The sequence below is a fragment of the Trematomus bernacchii genome, unplaced genomic scaffold (assembly GCF_902827165.1).
Source record: "Trematomus bernacchii unplaced genomic scaffold, fTreBer1.1, whole genome shotgun sequence".
NCBI classification, from domain to species: domain Eukaryota; kingdom Metazoa; phylum Chordata; class Actinopteri; order Perciformes; family Nototheniidae; genus Trematomus; species Trematomus bernacchii.
The window spans coordinates 9542202-9563673 of NW_022987564.1; the positions used below are offsets into that span (position 1 = coordinate 9542202).

At 40.5% G+C, this 21472-nt stretch overlaps 2 protein-coding genes across 2 annotated transcripts in view; both read right to left on the reverse strand.

The window, feature by feature from the left end:
- Positions 1–47: 47 nt before the first annotated feature.
- Positions 48–20805, reverse strand: rnf19a (ring finger protein 19A, RBR E3 ubiquitin protein ligase). The gene is made up of 10 exons (XM_034124645.1): positions 20664–20805; positions 10846–11698; positions 7064–7272; positions 6423–6567; positions 5952–6114; positions 5560–5674; positions 5091–5249; positions 3726–3939; positions 3342–3485; positions 48–2997 (listed from the first exon to the last, which is right to left on the reverse strand). Exons 2-10 carry the CDS (start codon positions 11520–11522, stop codon positions 2187–2189), a joined length of 2637 nt encoding a protein of 878 aa, XP_033980536.1. The 5' UTR covers positions 11523–11698; positions 20664–20805; the 3' UTR covers positions 48–2186.
- Positions 11559–21472, reverse strand: part of LOC117477754 (general transcription factor II-I repeat domain-containing protein 2B-like) — a 29434-nt gene continuing 19520 nt past the window's right edge. The window contains exon 4 of the mRNA XM_034124496.1: positions 11559–11698. Coding sequence (XP_033980387.1) covers positions 11559–11698 — 140 coding nt within the window. The remainder of the gene's footprint in view (positions 11699–21472) is intronic.

The following is a 21472-nucleotide window of genomic DNA, read 5'->3' on the forward strand; positions in this document are numbered from 1 at the left end:
ATGAACTCGAAAGTCAGCATGAAGAATTAAAATACAAAGACAACAAGCTTGATTGAGATTTTTATTCTGTAAGGATATGCATTAACATGCACATTATAAAGCAATTAGTTAGGGAATATATACTTTATCAAATAGGAGTTTTCTTTTGACCAAGTCAGAAATAGACTGGCAAATAATAATATAAAACTCACAGAAACTTAACTGGCTTTTTTATTTAACACAGGGGCATTAACAGGGCTGGAATATCCTGCAGCTGGAGGCTTTTGAGGTGCACCAACACTGTTTGAGTTGACACCACTTCTCTATGAGCGACTCTTTCCTCCCACACAGCTCCTGCTGAGCTCGGCAGGTTGACATCAGAGCAAAGTAATCTGTAGTGAGGATGACAATTCACAACAACATCTGATACTCAAAATGCTCATTGCTTTGGATAAACAGGCTTTTATTTCCAACAGGAGCTGATTATAAACACAGGTGAACTGACTTTGGCTACTTTAGGGTAACATTTTAAAAATATTATTTCTAAAACACACATTTTGGACGTTAGTTTTAAATGACTGGTCCAAAACCCGGTTAATGGCCCGAGTCTTTGGTCAGCTAAGCATGCTAGTGTGACAGCTAGCGTTAGCACTCAGGGTAGGGGCAGTACTTCGTATCAAGTTACATTTCGAGCATTTTATGAGGGAAAATACGATAAATTCTCTCAGGATTTTTATGTTTATCATTTGAAGACATATATGAGGAAATAAAAAGAAAGTAAAAACACTGTACAAAGGATTTTTCTTCTCCAAAAGGCACTGTGGGTCCAACAAATATAAAATTATTTGCATTTTTCATTTGCAATGATTTAAGAAAGACAACTTAACACATTGTAGTTAAAATACACTCAAGGCTCTGAATCAAAAATTATATTTTGATGTTGATTTTACCGAGGGAGAATCAAAAATGTAATCCTATTATCATCATACATTCACTACTGAACATGAAACCACTGACAGATGTGTGTGCTCAAATACTCAGTACATCAGAGCTGTTATATAGTTACACTGTTGATTAGTTATTCAAAAGCTTAATTTCCTTATTGCAAAAACATTGTTTGGTTGACTTTCCAGTTTTAATGACGGATCACTAAAACAAGTTAAAGTATTTTAAAAAAGGCTACATTGTTATATTTTTGAAATTGGGCTTTCCTTAGTTCTCTTTAAAATTCCCTTTCTTTAATATAGCTCTCATAAATCCATGGTATACTAAATACTGCAGTGAAGACTTGCACACGTGCAAACCACTAATAAACATTTAACAGTGCAGACAGAGGTTTGTGAAGGACAGTCTTAAATCCACATTATTTTAAAATGGCTACTTTAAACTCATCAACACAATTCCCATCCGGTCATACTCAAGGTTTGGACCCAAAACAGGGTTTCAACATTAAAACAGACTTTCCCAAAATGGAAAATAAAAATAGGCAAAGACAAAAGCACAGAAAAAAAAAATACAGGAGTCACATTTGAAAGAAAAGCAAATCGTCTTATAGATGATTATGGAAAAATAAAATGTGCTACTGAATGGACTGGTCCCTCTTAGGTTCAACAATCCTTTAGCTGTTTTTTTTAGACTGTTTTAAGAAGTCACAGAATGAAGTGGCGGCACAGCGGTGGACCACAGTGACCATCACATATCCATCCCTGATTCATGCAAAACACATTTGTGCCGATGACACACGGGAGGATGGGTTCAGGCTTTCAAATAGCAGCTCAATTTACTAATCAAAGAATATCAGACATTTCCAGGATCTGCTTTTTTTGTAAAAGAATAAGATCTGCATGGAGCTTGGATTCAGAACATCATTCAGGAGTCAGACTCTGATGAAAACATTAACAACCTACTTTACAACCTGTCCACATACATTCAGCTCCCCCACTAGACACCTTCACTAAAACCTCTGTCTTCAGTGACAGAACAGAAACCACTGATCTGTTTGACCTGCTCCCGTTTTCACAAATCTCTCTCCAACGTAGACCTCGACCCTCTCAGTATAGACTGACAATCACATAATATTCCTGGCTGCCTCTTCAGCAAGTAAAAATAGAATTAACCTTAAACATATTGGCTTACATTTAAGCCAAAGGCTTCCCAGAATGCATGGTGGGGAAGTGGTAACACCGCTTACACCTGAAGAACATCCTTTAGATCTCTGTTTGTATACTGCGGGTCCTTGTAGGGCTTACAGGCTGCACGGCAGTGTTCTTGACGCTCTCTTTTATTTTCTTGTCCTTCTCCGGCTCCGAGTCTGCGCAGGCGCCTCCCCCCTCCTCACTGATGTACAGAAACATCCCGCTGCTCCCCTCTTTCGGCGAGGCAGGGGGGGATGAGGACAGCAGGCGGTGGGTGAAGGCTGCGCTGCTGCTGTGAGGGAGATAATGCTCCAGGCGGTCGTTCTCCACCTCGGGCATGGGTGCGATGGTGACGTCACTGAAGGTGGTGGCGTGGTGATGAGAGCGGGGGTCCGTAGGGGCGGAGCAGGGGGCATGAGCCGGTCTTGAGGTTTCAGGGTCGGAGCAGCTGAGCTCTGATGAGAAGTGGCTGCAGTGCGAGTCGGCCACGGAGGGCAGGCTGCCGCTCAGAGACGGAGAATCAAACTCTGAGGAGTTGGTGCTGCGCTGCTCCAGGAGCTGGGCGTCCATGTCCGCCCGCGTCTCGTTTATCTTCATGTCTCCTCTGCTGCTGCTGCTGCTGCTGGCTCGTTTCCAAAGCTTTACTCGGCTCTTCTTGCCTCCTGATGTGGAAGCTTCCTTTGACCAGGGGGACGAGGGGCAGCAGTGGTTCTCGTGCTGCGCGCAGCAGCTGGTGGAGGGGCAGGAGCAGGGACCACCCGCAGCACCTTTGAGGCCGGGGGTGCTGCTGCAGCTGGCTTCATCCAGGCTGCTGCTGACGCTGCAGTGCCTCAGCTTCTGCTGTTTGGACTCTATGTCTGCCTGAGCATCCAGACTGTTGTCTCTGCAAAACAAGATAACAAGAAGAAATCCTTTTAGTACAGGTCAAGTTTATCTATATAGCGAATTTCATGCACCAACACAGACTCAATGTGCTTCAAAATAGCAAAACATATAGAAGGTTTTATTACTTAGAAGGAATACATAATAATATCTAGTAGAACAACTTTTCTATCAAAGATATTTACTTGCATATTCATTATGAATCAACTCTTTTTATGTGCTTTTAGTGTCCTTTTTTTGTCAAAGACAGACAAACAAGCACTTGACCACAGGGCTAAAGGTATTAGAGAAACTAGGACAGGTATACATTTTTAAAAGAGGGTAGAGATGCAGGGGTCTACTGACCTTTCCAGAGGCATATAGGCACTGAGGATGGATCCCGCCATGGCTTTTGTGCTGGCGTTGTCACTGATTGTCCCGAGACTGACGGTGGCCGACTCACCGCTCAGACTGCAGCGCTCCTTCTGGACATCAGCCTGCACTTCCATCCTGGAAATGACAATTCAAACAAAATATGAAATCATTTCTCATGTCTCAGTGAGTCACAGAAAGTTTGCTTTAACCAGTATCAGAGAACAATACCATGAAATGTATTTACTAAGCCATACCAAAGAGTAAAATCGTGCACTATGAATTGTATAAAGTATGTGCTATTTGCCGGTCAAATGCTACGTTTTTCTCATTAAACATTTATGTCTATGGAGCGATCATCCAGGTCCAGTTTATCACCTGTTGTAGCAGCTGCCAGAGAGGCTTCCTGTGATGCTGGTCCCAGCGAGGGCCGTGGTGCTGGCGTTGTCGCTCATGTTGTCTCGCTGCGTGGAGCTCATGCCGCAGCGCTCCATGTGGCTCCCGCTGACACTGAGCCCCGTCAGGCCGCCGACACTCGCTCCATCTCCCAGGCTGGGATTGTTGAGCCGAGTCTCTGCCACTGAGGTTGTGTCTGAGGAGAAAAGGGGCGACAGGGAGTGTCATTTCGATCATTAAGAGAAGCTTCTGACTGACAAAGAAGGTACATTAGTTATGTCTAGACTATTTGTCAAAAAAAAGTGAGGTTAAAAAGGACCAAATAAAGATTGGGCTGTAAAGACGAATTTCGGCAAGCTACCCTAGATAAAAACAACAGCAACCAAAAATGATATTTGTGTCATGGAACAAAGTTTATTTTTCTGTAGTCACATCAATGACTTCACTGACTTTCATCAGTTTTAAATTCACGCTGGAACCACAGATTGATTAACTCTTATGTGTGAATAAGTGTCAACACGTCTCACACTTTATTTCCCTGGGAAGGTCAAAGTCCCTGCTGTCATTTGGACTCATAATTATCATACGGTATAGGCCTAGTCTCCCTAAACACCTCCCGGGAAAGTAAGTCTGACAGTGACAAACACACGATGACAGGAAAAACAACTGACACTGCACCAGTCATTTCACACCATTGCACAACTGAAACAGTTTTGGCAATTCATGCAATGAATGACTCTTTGTATGTACACACAAAGCCACTGACCAACGTAGGGGGAATTCTGTAAGCCAAACAGATTGGCAAAAAAACGAATATGCCAGCACACACCTACCACAAATATTTGTGTTATGGTTGATAAAAAGCTGCTGGCATTTACTTAATATCCAGGTGCTGTGCGAGAAGTAAAACAAGATGAATGTACCAATAATAATGACATGTACGCCAGTCATTTCACACCGCTGCACAACTCAAACTCCCGTCAGTCCTTTTGGCATTTTGGGAGCTATGAATAATCCATGTGTACACACAAAGTCACAGACTTTAGGAGTACCAATGTGTCAGCACACAGCTCCAACAAATATTGATGTAATGGTTGCTAAAAAGCTGTTAATATGTATTCAGGTGCCAGTGATAATTCCACATGAACCAGTCTACAGTTAGTGTATGACAGGACGGAACATTTTCCTTATTTAAAAGTATATTAAACAGAATAACTTACAATAAATGGAGAGACTGACAAAAGAAGTGAATAAGACTGCAGAGGTGGTAGAAAGTACTTCCACCTCAAATGTTCTGCATAGTCCGTAAGAAATCAGTGGCAATGCTTTTGTTATAGAGATGCTCACCTGTGGCTGCAGCCCCGCTCCCTATGTTGTCATTTTCGTCATCGAACTCGATTCGCACCCCTTTGCCGTTCCCAGCAGACACTCCACAGCCTCCGCTCCGGCACAGGGAGATCGGGACAACTCCGTAGACGTACGCCAGCATGATGGGGACACCAATGCCTGCACAAAACCGTGTCAACACACACTTTAACAGCAGAAGATTGATCTGGGCTCAATGGTAAACAGTTTAAAGCATTTTGAAGAAATCTATATAGAAATATATCAAAATTAGTTTAGAACGTTGAAAGCAGAAAAACCGGCATTGTACACATTTTGGGGGTTATCTTTAAACCGGATGATGTTTTTTTTACAGCTTTTTACATGTGACCCACAAAGAAGAAACGTTCTAATACTTTAAATGTTGTGGAGAAACGGATCGGGAAGGAAAGAGAGTCAAAAGGGAAAGGAGGGGAAACTTCTTATTTCTTACCGACAGTGACTGCTGCAACTACAGGAGACACGATCACAGACAGCGTCACCCCGCCAGCAATTACCAAGTTCCTCTTGTGTTTAGAGATGTCTTTGCCCTCATAGCGGTTATGGATCTGAAGAGGGAAATCGTTTTTTAATTACCTTTGAATTAAATCACCTTCTTGGCAACTGTGACACAGAAATTCAAAAGGCTAAACACTTTTATTTAGAAGAATTAAATGGAGGGATTCTTAACAATGTTTTGATGAGTTGTGCAGCAAAAGGTTAGATTTCATACCACAGAAAATGTGAAAACCACACCATATGTCCTGATTGCGAGGTGATTTTGGTGATAACAAATTATTTAGATTATATTTAGTTCCATATTATTCCTCGGCTGCTCGCTCTCACCTTTCTGCCCACGTAGACTGGGATGCCAATGATCATGGCGGGGATGGCGATGCCGGCGATGAGGGCGATGCCCACGGGGGCGCCGACCAACGTGCCGAGCTGCCAGAGGATCTTCTTCTTCCTGCTCCACGGCTTCTTCCCCCAGAAGGTGCAGCCTGACGGACTGAGAGGAGTGGAGGGAGACAGGAAATGGGTTGTCAAAAAATTAAGAGTGTATATCACGCCCAACATAAAAGGGATGAAACTAGGAATGTAGAAGAAGTAAAAACAGCACCTGGAATGATGGTTTTCCATTCTGAAAGTTATTCATTTATATACCGTAGATGTTTTTTATCTGTTCTTCGACACATTTGAAGACTGTCAGTCCAAAGAACAGACATTCACGAGGCAGAAATCGCTGACGCAAACACAACTGCAGTACCTACTGAGTGTTATTTAACGGTTTTGTTTGCTGCTGGACATTTGTCTCACCTTAAATAGTGTAAATCAGAGATCTCCTTCATGCAGAGCCAGCAGAACTCGCAGCCGCAGACAGCGCAGGTCATGTGATTACAGCTCCCATCATTCATCTTGATGATGTAGGCGGCACAGCGAGGGCACGGCTTGATGTCATCCCCTAGTGAGCGTTGATTGATGTGAAAGAAAGAGAAGCGTTAGGCATACAGTGTTTTGGGGAATATTTATTGTGCATATTCTATACTGTGGCCTATTGCAATAGTATCTTTACAAATGTATAATATATATGACTCATCAATGAATCCTTTGTTCTATAAAATGTCAGCAAATATGTCAATACCAGTTTCAAATTCAAAGGGGATGTCTTTAAATGTCTTGTTTTATTAGGTCAATACCCCCAAAAAGAATCACTTTAACCCAATATTAAACAGGGAAAAGATGGAAATCATCACCTTTAAAGGGTGGGCATTTTTGCATTGAAAAGTACCTTAATGATTCATGGATTATTGTAATAGTTACCGATTATTTGAATGTCAATGAACAAATCTATAAGTCTACTAATTGTTGGAGCTCTATTGAGGCTGAAGAAACTGATGGGTGTGCTGAAGGAACAGATGTGTGAGCATGACACGGTCAGAAGTGTATTTGTGAGTTACCTGCGGCTCCACTCTCCTGGCTGTAGCTGAGGGAGGAGGACCTGAACGTTCTCAACCGCAGGCTTTGGGCTCGTTGCTGCCGTGCGGAGTCACATGTCTGGTTGGGATGCCACAGCTGCTTGCAGTGGTAGCAGAACTCCGTCCCGCAGCCCTCACGCCCACAGGTGATCTTTGGGCAGCTGGCACAGCCGAACGCAATGACTGCATAACTGAGAGAGAGAACAGATGCACACAAAAGGGTGGTTTGTATTTGCTAGTGGATTTTAAGCAAAACACTGTGGGTCATCAGGGCTAAAAATGAAAATAGTAGAAGTGAAAAACTTGTGCTTGAATACAATGATGATGCTGCTTACTTTCCAACAGATGCCAGTGTCCTATCTATGGTCTTCTGTGTTTGATTCTTATTTTACCAATTTGGTTTATGATTGTTGTATTTATATCTGTTTTATACCTATGTATTATGTCCTGATGTTTTGCATTATTTAGTTTTTTGTAAGTATGCTCACTAAGACAGTCAAGGATGTTGAAATTATAATAAACTACTGAATCTTAAATCTAACAACTCAAAAGTGTTTGTTACATAAACACATCAATATAACCTGATTATTTTTGATTAAACAAATCAGGACTGACACAATCAATTCTGCATGACTGCAAGTCTCCATAGTACCCTCATCAGTCATAACAGTGGCAGCTTTATTGAGCATTACATGGCACGACTTGGACAAAGTCAAACATTTGTTTTGATTTAATAAACATGCAAATTATATACAACTTGACAAACTGGTCAGGCAGCCATTTATAGCCCAACACAATTAGTTGAGCAAATAATTACTTTATTATCGGTGTAATAATAAAATGAATGGTAGCAACTGTTTCCTCTTGCTGACACAAAAGCCAACTATTTCCTTGTGCTATGGAAACAATGACACAGTAACAATGGTTTTGTTGAAAGGATAAAGGAGAGCACCTGATGTTTTAATAAAGTAAGTATGACAACCTGTGCTAAACCCTGAGATGGTTGCAGACATTCAGTCGCCCCTAGCAGGGTTATCATGGGGAAATGTGAAACATATGAAAAGGAAAAACAAACACTCAGGCTAACAAACAAACTGGACTAAATTGGATATCACTGGGTAAATGATTGAATCTGCTCCCTGAATGAAACCCTAAGGGGATCAACTCAAATTCTGTGAACAAACACCGTTCTCCAATATCTTTATTTATAAATGTAATTCTGTAAAGCAAAGCCTGCAGCAAGATGGAGCTGCTTATTTGCGTTCGCAGAAAAACGATTAAAGCTAAGTCAGAATACATTTGGGCATCGGCTGAAGATTAATTGACAATGAAAAAAAAAATCAATAGTTGTTGCCCTACTTGGGAGATAAATAATAAGTGCTCATTGTGTTTCTCATGTGCTGAGATTTCACAACGTTAAGGTTTTTGAAGGATGTAAAGAATGCATCAAATGGGCAGAAAGAATGAAAAACAAACTTCAGGCAATATACCCTACAGTAGAGCAAAGAGATGAGGTTTATTAAAAGCCTAAATTGTAATAATTAAAAACTCTACATTGGATTTCTCCTCACAAAGAAAACAAGGTAAATGTTGGAAAAAGCAGAGTAAGGGTGGACTTTACTACTATGATACGGTGAAGGAAACAGAAAACAAATGCGTGGTAACAGACGTCACGGCATCATTTTAAAATGCTTGTAAAATGTTTCCCTACAAACTGACACACTTTGCAGTTTAGCATCGGGGGAAGTGTGTGTGGGCACCGTACACCTACAGAGGTTAGGGAGTCTAGACAGTTTCCAGCCAGACTCCACTCACACCTCAGTGAGGCAAACTGACGGCAAATGTTAATGTTAACCCTAACCCTAGCCCTAGTGGAAGGGAACACATCCAAATGGACCTTTTGGTATAACCATTAAACTATGTATGACACCACTGTTAAGTCCAGACAGTACACTGCAAACAAATACATTATTAACCTCTCTATGTCTACGGTTTGTTCGGAGGATTCCTGCGTTTGAGAATTGCTGAGCGGACAAACGCAGCCCAATAACTTGCGGCTGTTATTATACAACAATTTAGAGCGGCAGCAATAACCGGCGGAGACTGTGACAGTGAGGCAGAGCTGAAGTGATTAGACGACAGAGCAAGATGAGCTGAAAAAGTCTCATGAAAGAGCCATTATTCAAACAGACAGGGTCGGCAGTGTTGATGAAACAAAGCCCAGAGAGGAGAGGGAGGGGGAGAGGGAGACAGAAGGAGGGACAGAGAGAAACTGTAACCAACAATAAAAGCCTGAAATGAGTTAGTAACTGCTCCCAATCACTATGAAGCCGTTTACATGATTTCTTTACACCTTAATTAAACGAATAGACGCGGATGAGCAGATTAGATTATGCTGCGTATGTGGTTGTCCCGGTGCGGTCAACAACAGGTAGAGCGGGGCGTACCGCAGCGAGCACACAGAACATTATGTTAGCAAACTGTTGAATCCCAACCAGCTCTAAATATACAGAACTCTGACCTGAAACTCACCCGTCACCTCCGTGTGAAAGAGGGGAACCAGAACAACACATTCTCCCTCCCTCAGAGAATCAACAGTTTCAGAAACATCTTTATTTGAGATGTGGCTGCATGTGTCGAATGAACTCTAGCTAAAAACTTCAAATTTCAATACACGTTTAGTAATTGGCCATTTATCCAGTTTTTACCCGTTTCACTTTTGTTATGTTCCTCTTTCTTATTCTGTGTGGTAGTCATTTTTCAGATGAATGAATCATTTACCCTGAGTTACTGTAAATGTTTTTTGCAGCTTTGTTTCATTACTGTGAATCATTTTCTAAAGGTGAAAATGATGTTAAATATGTGTCAAATATTTAGTGGTGTAAAACAATTCCAGGCATGGTGTGTGTTAACAATAGGCCTCTTCATCACCGGCTCCTCACGTTGTTTCGATCTGACTCATCGGGCTGACAAACAGATCTATTAGAGCTCGAGTTATTTTTATCTCGGGCAACTGGAGAACTTCAAAAGGCCAGAATTCAGCCTTGACGTTTCCTTATTGTAGCTTCTCACAGTGTTATTTTTGGATGTATCAAACATCAAGCACATTTCAGGTAACTGGAGTAGAGATTTTTTTATTTATTTTTTTAAGTCGTTTCCTTGTTGTTTTGTTGCCATGAATGTGAGGTGGAGTACACTTAATATGAAGAATAGTTCAGATGCGTTCCTAAACTTGAGTTACACCTGGCTGCCACATTGTTTTAAATGTATCTTAAAGACAATGTTATGTTATCCTAGGGCTGTGCAATTAATCGTATTTTAATCTCGATTACGATTTTGGCTTGCAACGATTACGAAAACAATGTAATCGAAATAAAACGATTATTATTTTTATAAAAAAAAAAAAAAAAAAATGTAATTTTTTATTTTTTTTATTGGTTTTTCAGTTGAATTATACTTAAAGTTCAGGGTAATCAACTGTTAAAAACATACTGTTCAATTTTTTTTTTTTCAATATATGGATGTTTTCAAAGTAAATGGATAATCGTTTTTAATAATCGTGATATCAATTATTGACCAAAATAATCGTGATTATGATTTTTGCCATAATCGCACAGCCCTATGTTATCCTCTTTAACTAAGACTATCAATCTTCAACATTTAGATTTAAATACATCTCTGTTAGGTCACCATCTATCCCCCAATGACACAACGGTAATTGATCCTAGGATTTTCCTCTCTAATTCCTCAGCTCTGGTTCTTACCCACAGTCGGGGGCCGGGCACCAGCGGCAGTCCGGCTCAGCCACCAGAAACCTCCTCAGCATGAACTCCTCGTACTTCTCCATGAGGGCGCGGTCCCCCAGGATCAGCTGGATGTCGTGGGGATTGAAGCGCTCCGTGCACTCGGGGCAGCAGATGTTGACACGTGACTCAGATATCTCGATGCGCAGATACTGTCGCAGGCAGTCTGCGCAGGAGCGGTGGTGACAGGTCATGATGTCGGGGAATTGCTCTCGCGCGTGGCGCAGGAGGCACAGAGGGCACTCCAGCGTGTCTGACGAAGAACCTGACACCGAAGAAGTGGACACCGCGGCCAGCGCCGAGAGGGAGGACGTCTTTTCATGGACAGTCTCAGCTGGGACGCTCTCTGCGACGACAACAGCCTCCGCAGCAGCAGCAGCTGCCGTCTGCAGATGCCTCGACTTGCGCTTGGGGTCGCGGTCGGGTCGTCTGCGGCGACTGAAGAGTGCGTGGAGGGACAGGCGGCGCTTTTTGGGGGTCTTTCTAACTGAAGGGAGGCTGACAGAGGAGGCCACAGAGTGAAGGTCTCGCTCTGAGCCCGTGCTGCCATGATGCTGCTGGTGCATGATGCTCATCACCACAGAAGGGATGCTGATGGTACGACCAGAGAGCAGCACATCAGGAGAGATGAAGGACATGGAGAGGGTGGAGGATGGAAAGAGGGACAGGATGGTTTAGGGGAAGGGGGCTTGGCCGCTGTTGGCTAGGAAATCATGGCTGGAGGTTGGTAGGAGGTGTGGAATTCTGTGGTGTGGTCCGTCCCTGGTTGACAGCACAGTGATGGGATGCAGATGTTCAGATGTAGGACACCAACCTGACAGAGAGGGAAAAAGGAAGAGAAAATCAGGTACAGAGCCAAATCTGAAGCCATTCACTTTTAATGAATGCGGCAAAACAGAAACATTCGGAAGATTCAAAATGCTTAACAACTAAACAACAATCAAAATACAGCAAAACCTGAGACAGCACAGCTATCAGAGTTGTTGTGTGTTAAGGAGAGGCCATCCCTTTGATAATGAAGTATTTTCCTTCAGGCACTTTTTTTTAGGCGCATCATCTCGAATGTGAGACTGCTTACATAAAACCTCTGTAAGCTTTCCCAGGAGTGTGTATTAGTCATGTGTAGACAAAACAAGACAAATCTTTTGTTTTTTCCATCATAGATCTCAGACGTGGCCACAGCTGTGTTAGTTTGCCTCTTGAGTAGCCACACCTCGCTTCAAGTGTTTCCACATGCTCTTATTTTACACGATACGAACAACTAAAGCATAAGATCTTTACTGCAGTATACAAGTGCACCGGCAGTGGATGTGAAGAATTGCAGTTTGAAGCCGTACATTTAAAGCAGAAATGAATCAACACAGTTAATGGGTGTGGTCCTATTCAGGCTTCGCTAATGTTGAGAGGAATCCTCTTATGCTAATGAATGTACTCGTTTGAAATATCTCTACCTTTAGCTCGTACCTTAGGAGACAAAGTAATGGAGGAAGCAAAATAAAAACGAGTGCCAATCTCACTATTTATATTGTTTTCAAAAATGCAACATTGTCTGCATTGCTATTTTATCCCAATATATTCCAGATGTAAAAAGATAGTTTTCTTAACAGTTGAATTCCAGCATCTCCCTGTCAGAGTCTCAGTTGGGAAATAAGCTATTTCAATGCTAAACCATCGCACTCAGAAGATAAAGTCTGTTTATTCTTCAAGTGGACCTTTTTTTTGCAACCCAGGTCAAAATCTACTTTATAATCAATCACCATGCCCTAATCTCGTTATTATGACTTTGTCATGTGTTCCCAGCTGAAGTGGAGTAACAGTTTGTTTTATTTATGTCCTCACCGTTGTCCATATCATCTCCCATTTGGAAAACAACAGAGCAAAGCAAATGGATGACTTCAGCAAGAGGTTCTGTAGCTGAGGGCCATGAGATGTTATTGAAAAACAATGTCTTTTGGAGTCGATAGTTTGACCATGTTTTTACCATGTTGGTTTATTAGTTCTTTCAAAACAATGTTACTGCTGTTCCAACATTGATATTGTATATATCATTGTTTAACTTCTCACTACTTGTAAACCACAGGAAACTTCCCTTTAATAGTTTACACCAGGGCTTCTCAAACTCCGGACCAAACTGCAAATCAATCCGGACCGAACCCTGTGTCCCATTATAAAAAAATTAAATTAAAATTAAAATATATATATATTCTGATTCTGATAAATTAATGTACATCATTGTGTGAGAATGAACGTGCATATATATTTACTTGTGTCCGCAAGTTAACCGCAAGTTTACCTTGACTTTCTAATGCTTCTAATGCCTTTTTTGCCGAGGTTCAAAGCATTGACTACAGACAAACAGTGCCATTTCTCCCACTAGTTCAAGCCACCATACTGTATGTGTGTATTGAATGGGTGTGTGTGTACAGGGGCGCCGTTTGCCGACAGGCAAGTGCTTGGACCAGAAGGGGGCCCCCAAAGAAGGTAGATTAAGAAGGTCCACAGCAACGACAACATGAAACACCCTTTAATTTACTGCAACGACATGTCGGGAAACCCCCTCATGCATAGAGCGCCGTAAGAAACTGCTTCTTAATTTCAGTTTCTTTTCACCGCTCCGGGGAGGGGGGGGGGGGACTTTACTGGCATTGATCCGGACCAGTGACCTTGTATTAAGTTCACAAGTGGACCTTTAATAAAAAAGTTTGAGTACCCCTGGTTTACACTCTGTAATACAGAGAGTGCTATTAAGCATGCGCAGTGTAAACATCTGGTCCTTTCACCATGTTCGATGGTATATTCAAAGTATCAACACTGAGATTGTTCTTATGTTAAAGGTGATAACAGGGCTCAGGGCTGTTAAGTCTTGGAAACAACACTTAAAGTAGTAGAGCCGCTTTGGATTCATGATACCAGACAAATACACAACTGCAGTTTCAATGACGGGTGGGACAAGCTCACGAGACGTCTCCTTCGGCTGAGTCCTCTGGATAAAGGGGTTTTCTCTGAGTTGCCAGCGTCATTTTTCCTTTCTTAATAGAGCTCAAATTTGCCACTAGGTAATACTTAAAACAATACCTTTTCCTCGCTCGTTAAATAGAGGGTACTTGCTGTGTGAAATATCCTTTCTCAGAAGGTTATGGAATAATTTTAACAAAGAAACACCATATATCATCAATTATCTAAAAGGCAGAAAACTTAAACCCACATGATCTTGAGATGCAGAAAGGGCTAGATGTTACTATGCAGCCATATTTAGCTGACTTCAACATACAAGTACATTTTATGCAGAGTAACCTAAATGTTTGTGAACCAAAGATAACTACAATTTAAAAAAAGTCAAACCATAATTGCATGACATTAAACCATTAGCCAGGTTGTAAAGACTAATGTGTTTTAATTGCTCGTTCTGAATGTTTAAGACTTGCTTTTTAAAACCCAAGGCAAGCCTGCATATGACATCTGAAATGTAAGCACCACTAAACACCAGTGGGTGAGGCGACGAGAGATGACAAATCAGCCAGTTTGATGGTGTGACTTCCTTGAGGTGTGTCATGACTCTAAATAGATCTCCCTTGATAAATAATGACACAACAGTGATGCTCAAAGATTGAGTATAGAGATGTGGCTTTAAACGGCAGCCTGTAATGTGTGAAATGGGAGCTTAACATTATCCGGCAACATTTGTAACATTTCAGATTGAAATCCTCTATATAGTCAAGTAGGAAGTTGCTTTTTAGGAGGTTCCAGAGCCATTTGGGTATCTAAATAGCTTCCACTGAGGCCAAAGTGATGGCCCAGCACTATATATCCACATCGTAACAAAGCTTGATGATGTATTGGGTCAAATAGCCAAGTCATGTGAGCGAGAGGACATTTTTAACAAGGCAGAGGAGGAATTTTTAAGCAACCCACAAGTGAATGTGAAATTACACCCCCAAGGTGTAATCAAACTGGAAAAGCCTTCCGAGTGAGTTGGACTTTCCGTGTGACTGCGGTCAGTGTGTGCGTTTGTGTTTGTGCACACACACAAGCATGTATTCAAGTTGTGTTTCCCAAAGGCAATCACATGCAACCGCGGCTCACACACTGAGACGGTGTCCCAGTTCCTGAGACAACCCCGGGGCAGGAATCCCACAGAGGCAGAAACAAACCAGATTCAACCTTCCTTCAACTCTTACAAATCAGACCATTGTAGTATCATTTAAAATGTGCGGTTTTCTGCTGCAGAGACAGGTCAGTGCAAGGTTGCTGAACGTCTTTAGAAGTCACACTATCATTTATGTGTCACAACTGACGGGGAAAACAATAGTAACAAAATGTATCACTTGGGGTCGCAGTGGTGGTGTTTTTAACAAGTACGGCCCACTAGACCACAAAGCAATGACATGTTGGCTTTTCCATCGCAATAAACTAAATAAATCCAGGTTCCCATTGCCTGCAATTTAGCAAAGAGACAATTAGGTGCATAACCAAATTGCAATGGAACGTTTTATGTTACATATTTGTGACTGCAAAATGTCCCGTTGAACCCTGTTTCATAAATACATCTCAACACAATTAATAAGCTATAAACAGAAACATACTTTCCTGAATATTCACGCTAAAATGTTCCACTGAGCTGCTAGCATTACCCGTGCAGACAGAGGGATTATAGCGATAGTAAAACAAGGCAACAGTAAACAGTGTCCCCATTGCAGATGAAACTGCTTTTCTTTCCCCATTAACAAAATATATATCCTATTATGTGAAAATCTAGCTTTTTTTCAAAAATATCGGCACCCACCAGTGAGATGTGCCACAGTTAGGGTTGCAAAATTCCGGGGATTTTCATAGATGGAAACTTTCCATGGGAATTTTCAAAATTGAAGGTTGGCTCTTCATAGGGAACTTAAATATAGTTGGGGAAAGTATATTTTAGCATAATCTTGACTAAAACAAACAGATGCCATTCAAGTACACTTGAATATCCATGCCATTCCTCAATCACATGCACATAGCACACTGCTTACTGCATGGCTATTGAGACCACACCCCCTAAACTGTGGCTAGGGTTGCAAAGGGGCGGTAAGTTTCCGGTAAGTTCCCATACCGGAAACTTACCGCCCCTTTGCAACCCTAGCCACAGTCGAATCCAAAGGGTTTTACAGCCCCAAATACAATGACAAACAAACAAAAGTAATGATTACCGGCCCATATAGTGATATCAAAAGATAAACAGTGTACAATATTTAGTTTTAAACACATTCTGGATGTAACTTCAATGTGAAATGTACTTTAAATTTCCGCCAAAGCTAATAGTAACTGTTCAGTTGTTCATGATGTTACGTCAGGCCGAAACTCAAGGACTTGCGTAATCTGGTTTCACTTTGTAGCATGATAGAGGAAACTTAAATAACTTGGTTAAAATGAGTTTCTCTCTTTTTATAAAATACATACCGTTACTGGATTTTTGGGGCCAATATAAATAATTGAGATTTATTCAAATCCGAAGACAATATACAAGCCAAAACAAAATATTTTATATTCACATGACAAACACACTTATATTGACATTATTTTTCAGTGTGCTGGACCGACCTCTAATCTTTCAATCACGGTCATACCCTCATAGTTAACCTTTATCAAAACAAATGTGTTACATGTCTCTGGAAAATGTCAGCATAGTCCGGTAGTTTAAACAACCATCATTCGGCTCTGTTATTTCCTGTGCGTGGTTTGGACTTTGGGTCTTTTTCTAATCCATTTGTCCTATTTTTCACAAAGCTGTGGTTGAGCTACCTCCAGTTTATCACATTCCTGATTATAATGAAACTATGGAGGTGCCCATCATCAGTGTAATTGAGTTGGTTTGTCTTTCAGGTGGGAGTGTATTGAAAGGGAATCCATGCTGCATTTCTTTATGGTGCAGTCCAAATGTAGGGTTGGAAGATGATGGTTTCCCGGGGTTTTGTGAAAATGGTAGCCTATGCCTACCATCAAAGAAATCCCACATACAGTAATGAGCTTCCACTCCTGGAAATGTGAGTCTCAAAGGGCTCTCCTGCATAAAATTCATCACGTACGCTAATTTCCGTTGACATTCCAGCTGGACGACAGACTTCCTGATCATGACAATGCGTTCAGTTATTATGGTTTGAGACAGAGGAACAGGCTGCATGACAAACGCTATACAAAAGCTACATATTTTTCACATGAAATGACATTGGGAGGAAATATTTCAGTTTTCTTTCTCAACCGTCACTGCTGTCTGAAACACGAGACACCATCCCTCTGCTGAAGCAAACTAATAGTTGAAAATAAGTTATTGTTAGACTGCCGAGCCAAGCATTCATCAGGTGTAGGCCAACTTTCTGTCAGCTGGACATCTCAATAACCCTGTAGCTTAATGAAGCTCTGTTTAGCCTATTATCTGCCAGCCAGAGTATTCAAATAATAATAATGTCTGTAGTTCAACAAAGAGAGAGAACAGGAGGCAGTCGAGTGAATTCCTCTGAGGCTTCTTTCACGCTATTTACAAAACAGTGAGATTAACAGCCATCAGGGCACGGTACTTTTCCACTTTATCTGGTTCCCTGTGAGGAGGCAGTCAAACTAACCATGCAGCTGGAGAAGCCATGCCTAGGTAGCTCAATTCTATGCGGTATAAAAATATCTGATCAGGTCAAAAAGCAGTTAAAACGTGAAGTTGAATTATTTTTCCACTTCTCCATTCAGCACCATGGAGACAGCAATAAAAAATGGCTTCTGTTTGCCCCTGTGGTCGATGGGAGATCCCCTTTTCCATCTGCATTTAGAAGGTAGTCTATGCTGATACTGATATGGACCGTATATAAGTCTAAAGGCTGCTGGCCATTCATTTCGATTACAGCTTGATTATTTGGCAAAGAGGTCGTTACACTACTGTATGCACTTCCTACTTCTAAGACCGCAGTACGAAAGCACAAATATACACTGTTAAATCTTGTTCAGAAGAGGGTTTTGTTCCTCCCTGCGTAATGCACACAAGTGAAAGAAGAAAAGCCATAATCAAGAAAGAAGTTAAAATGTTGTTATCTGTCCCTGGTGCACAAATGTTTGCCAGGTCGTTTATCAAGTAAAAGTCAGGACGAGTTAACATGCATGTACACATTATTGCACAAAAAACAAATGTTTAGTTTCGATTGACAGCCCATGGGTCTCGTGTTTGTCACATGCAGCTGTCTGGCCGTCAGTCAATGTTACACTCAAACCAAGTTAGAAGGGGGATGTTCACAAATACAGTTTCAAATGAAATGATTTGAATAAGGAGTTTTACATATCAGATCTATTCCATTGTTAGTAGGGAATGTAATTTGTAAATGTGTAGTGTGATCATTATGTTGTCCCTAGCACAGGTAGGTCAAATAACCAAAAACTAGTTCAGACTAGAAAATGTTTCCTGGGTAAATCTAAAATATGAGTAAACTAGGGGTGGGGGTGATAACGTAAGCCCTTGGGTCACATACAACAAGAGCAGCATTCTTCATTCTTCAGGTTTTCATTTAAATAAACCTGTTGTGAAGAAAGCTATTTGTCGCGTAGGGAGCAGGTACAAATATTTGACCATCACTCTGATGTCCTTTTGTTAAACCCCGGAGATCCCCAAGGGAATATGATCAGCCCCTCGTTGTTCCTAAATGAATTACATGAAAGAGGTGTGTAAACGTGACATGTTCCTGTACGCAGACGACTGGTGTTTACTGACAAAAACTTGGCTACGCTTCAGGAAAGACTGAAAGAATGGTTGACTAAAATCAGTTTATGGCTCTCTAAAATTCAACTCGGTTTACAACTATAGGAAAACAGGGGGGGGGAAGACTTTCCTGGTAAAACATCAGTCAATTACTCGGTCTGTACACTCAATGGCAATGTACAAAGGGCAGGTTGGCAGGTATGTAGTTTAACGAATTGTCAAACAAAACAAAAGGCCTATTTGTTAGGTGTGTAAAACTAAGTACAATATATTGTTTGTAATGTCTGTCATTAACGTTCAAAACACGATTGATGGTGAGAGACGCCACTGAAGGTTAACTGAAACTGGCCATGAGTTGTTATATCGTTCAACACAGGTCCAGAAATGTGAATAAACTTAAGAGCACAATAACAGTTTCATTCAAGTCTGACACCATCATTTAATTTTAACAGTAAAGGGCTGCTAGGAGAAAGCAAAGCCTTCTTACTCACTCACTGTATTCATTTTTGATCAGATATCAAACAAGGAAGTACTGCGCCCGTAATTGATATGTTATCTTTTCAGTAAAACATTGTGGACTGTGCTATGAAAGTGATGACAGAAAAAAATGACGCAGACATTTCCATTCATTGAATGGTGTCTGTACTAGGAAATTACAGTCAGACATGAACTCAAATGAAACTTTAAAAGAAGACTAATCAGAATGATTACATACCTAAAATGGGGGACCGATGTTGAACTGAATTGTTAGTATGCATTGAACATAATAAGGAATCACACAAATTACAATGTCTGACCTATGGGTCTGATCTCTGTCAGAACAAAACGTAATGTGGATCTTTTGACGCTATGGTTGATTATTTATATCCAGCAACACCAATACAAGTTTTTGGATTTGCGTACCCTACTTTTATCTCTTATATAACATATTAAGCCTTAAAATCCTGATTTTTACATTGTGAAGCAGGACATTAATGTAGCTAGAGTCACCAGCCTCTGATCTGACTTTGCACTATAGTCGAAGTGGCTTATATAAGTTATGAGCTCAATATACATGTAAACTATACTTTAATGATGTTGTCTGGAGCACTTACAATGATTTATGGAGAGCAAGTTCTGCCATTTGTATTCAAATAGGTTTGTAAACCTCCCCATCTCTTGTCTGAGCTCTGTGAAGTGCCTACATAACCTTAAGCATCCATCTGTTTGCATTTCACATATATATTTATTTATTTATTTATTACTACAATAAGCAGTATTTTATTCTTAGAGTATTTAATTTGACATTCTGTTTTGAGCTCATCTGCTTCTATTTAACATGTATATAGTCTACTTCTCCTGCATGACTTGCACATAGGTCACGTGTACTATTCTCTTTCTTTTTGTACTATATTTGTATTTGTAGGTCTTATATATATTTATGTTGAATTTGTTAAGGAGACCGGGGCTTAAGATGTTCATTGCTATAACCACACTGTAGCTACTGTGCAAATGACAATAAAACCTTTGAATCTTATAAACAAATTAGGATAAAGAAAATAACGTTATTTCGCATTAAAGAAAAAAAAAAACCCACATAGATTTAATAAAAATCCCAATTTCTACCAGTAGTGGCAACGTTAATAAACTCACAAAAGGAAAACTGCTGCAAATGTTTCACCCGACGCTCGGCACAGGAAGAACCAAATGGTGTTTACATTTCCACCTGGATAACCAGCGTTAGCATGCTAGCTAACTCAAATCAGTTTCGGTTAGCAGGAAAGCTAGTGCCTAACTTTAGTCGCCCAAAGAGTTTCAGCCCAGCTGATCTATGATGTTTGCTAACCCACCGCACAGTTAAATCGACACTATGGTTTATCTAAGTAAGAATCTTAACAGTCATAAAACATCATCTGGTGCCAGCAGAGGGTTTAACCCAATGTTGAGTTTAAGATAATTTACAAGCTAACAAAGCTAAAAACTGCTAGCTGCTCGTCAGCTTCGAACAGGAGGAAGTTGAGATCTGTGTGATATTATTAACCAACCGTTAGCTAGTTCTGGCAGTAAAGATCATCTCACACACACTTACCGTTATGTTTTCATCCGGTCTCCCTTTACTTCACAACAGAAGTGTACACCGTTGTCTCAATCTCTGAATAAACCGTACATTTGTTGCAGAAAACTTCGTAGGGCAGCCAATGTACATTCCCCGAGTGAGCCTGACTGATGATGTCAAGCTAGGGGACCAAGTATCAGCAAACAAACGTCACACTTCCGGTCAGAATGTGTCCGCTTTTCACAATAAAAGCTTTTCTTGTATAAATGTTTTTTATTAAAGAATTTCCATTTGATTTTACTATAAACTTCAACTACAGTTCAGAATCAAATAGTGTTGCTTTTACTTCACTATATTTATTGAATGACTTTTGGATCTGATTACTTCTTCCACCACTCACATTGTTTTGATTTGAACTCAAACTACAACAAAGCTCAATTTTTAGTATTAAGAATAATATAAACTAACATTGAAAAAACAACAAACATATAACTCTCCTTCCAAGTGTTAGATTACTTTACAATGCTTTTCTTTATTCTGAAAAGGTATAATATAGGTCTGTAAAATATGGGTGCCCCTTTTACTGTAAAAAATGTATATAATATTGGTTTGTATACAGGTCTGCCTTGAATAAGAAACCCTTAGGTCAATGAGAATAACTGTTTAAATAAAGGATGAAAGATGCATTAAGCATCCACTTGTCCTGTTAAGTAATTTAACAAAAAGATTACTCATTATTTTATTCTTTATTTTGAATTATAATATATTAAACTATACAACTAGTAACTGTATCAGTGGTAATGTGAAAATGTATTAATTATCAAAGTAGAATTAACTTAAAT

Coding starts and splice junctions, on each gene's coding strand:
- rnf19a (XM_034124645.1), bottom strand. CDS start 11,522: ATGTCCTTCATCTCTCCTGATGTGCTGCTCTCTGGTCGTACCATCAGC. Junction 7,273..10,845: donor TGCCCGGCCCCCGACTGTGG/GTAAGAACCAGA, acceptor TCTCTCTCTCAG/TTATGCAGTCATTGCGTTCG. Junction 3,486..3,725: donor TCTGGCAGCTGCTACAACAG/GTGATAAACTGG, acceptor TGTCATTTCCAG/GATGGAAGTGCAGGCTGATG.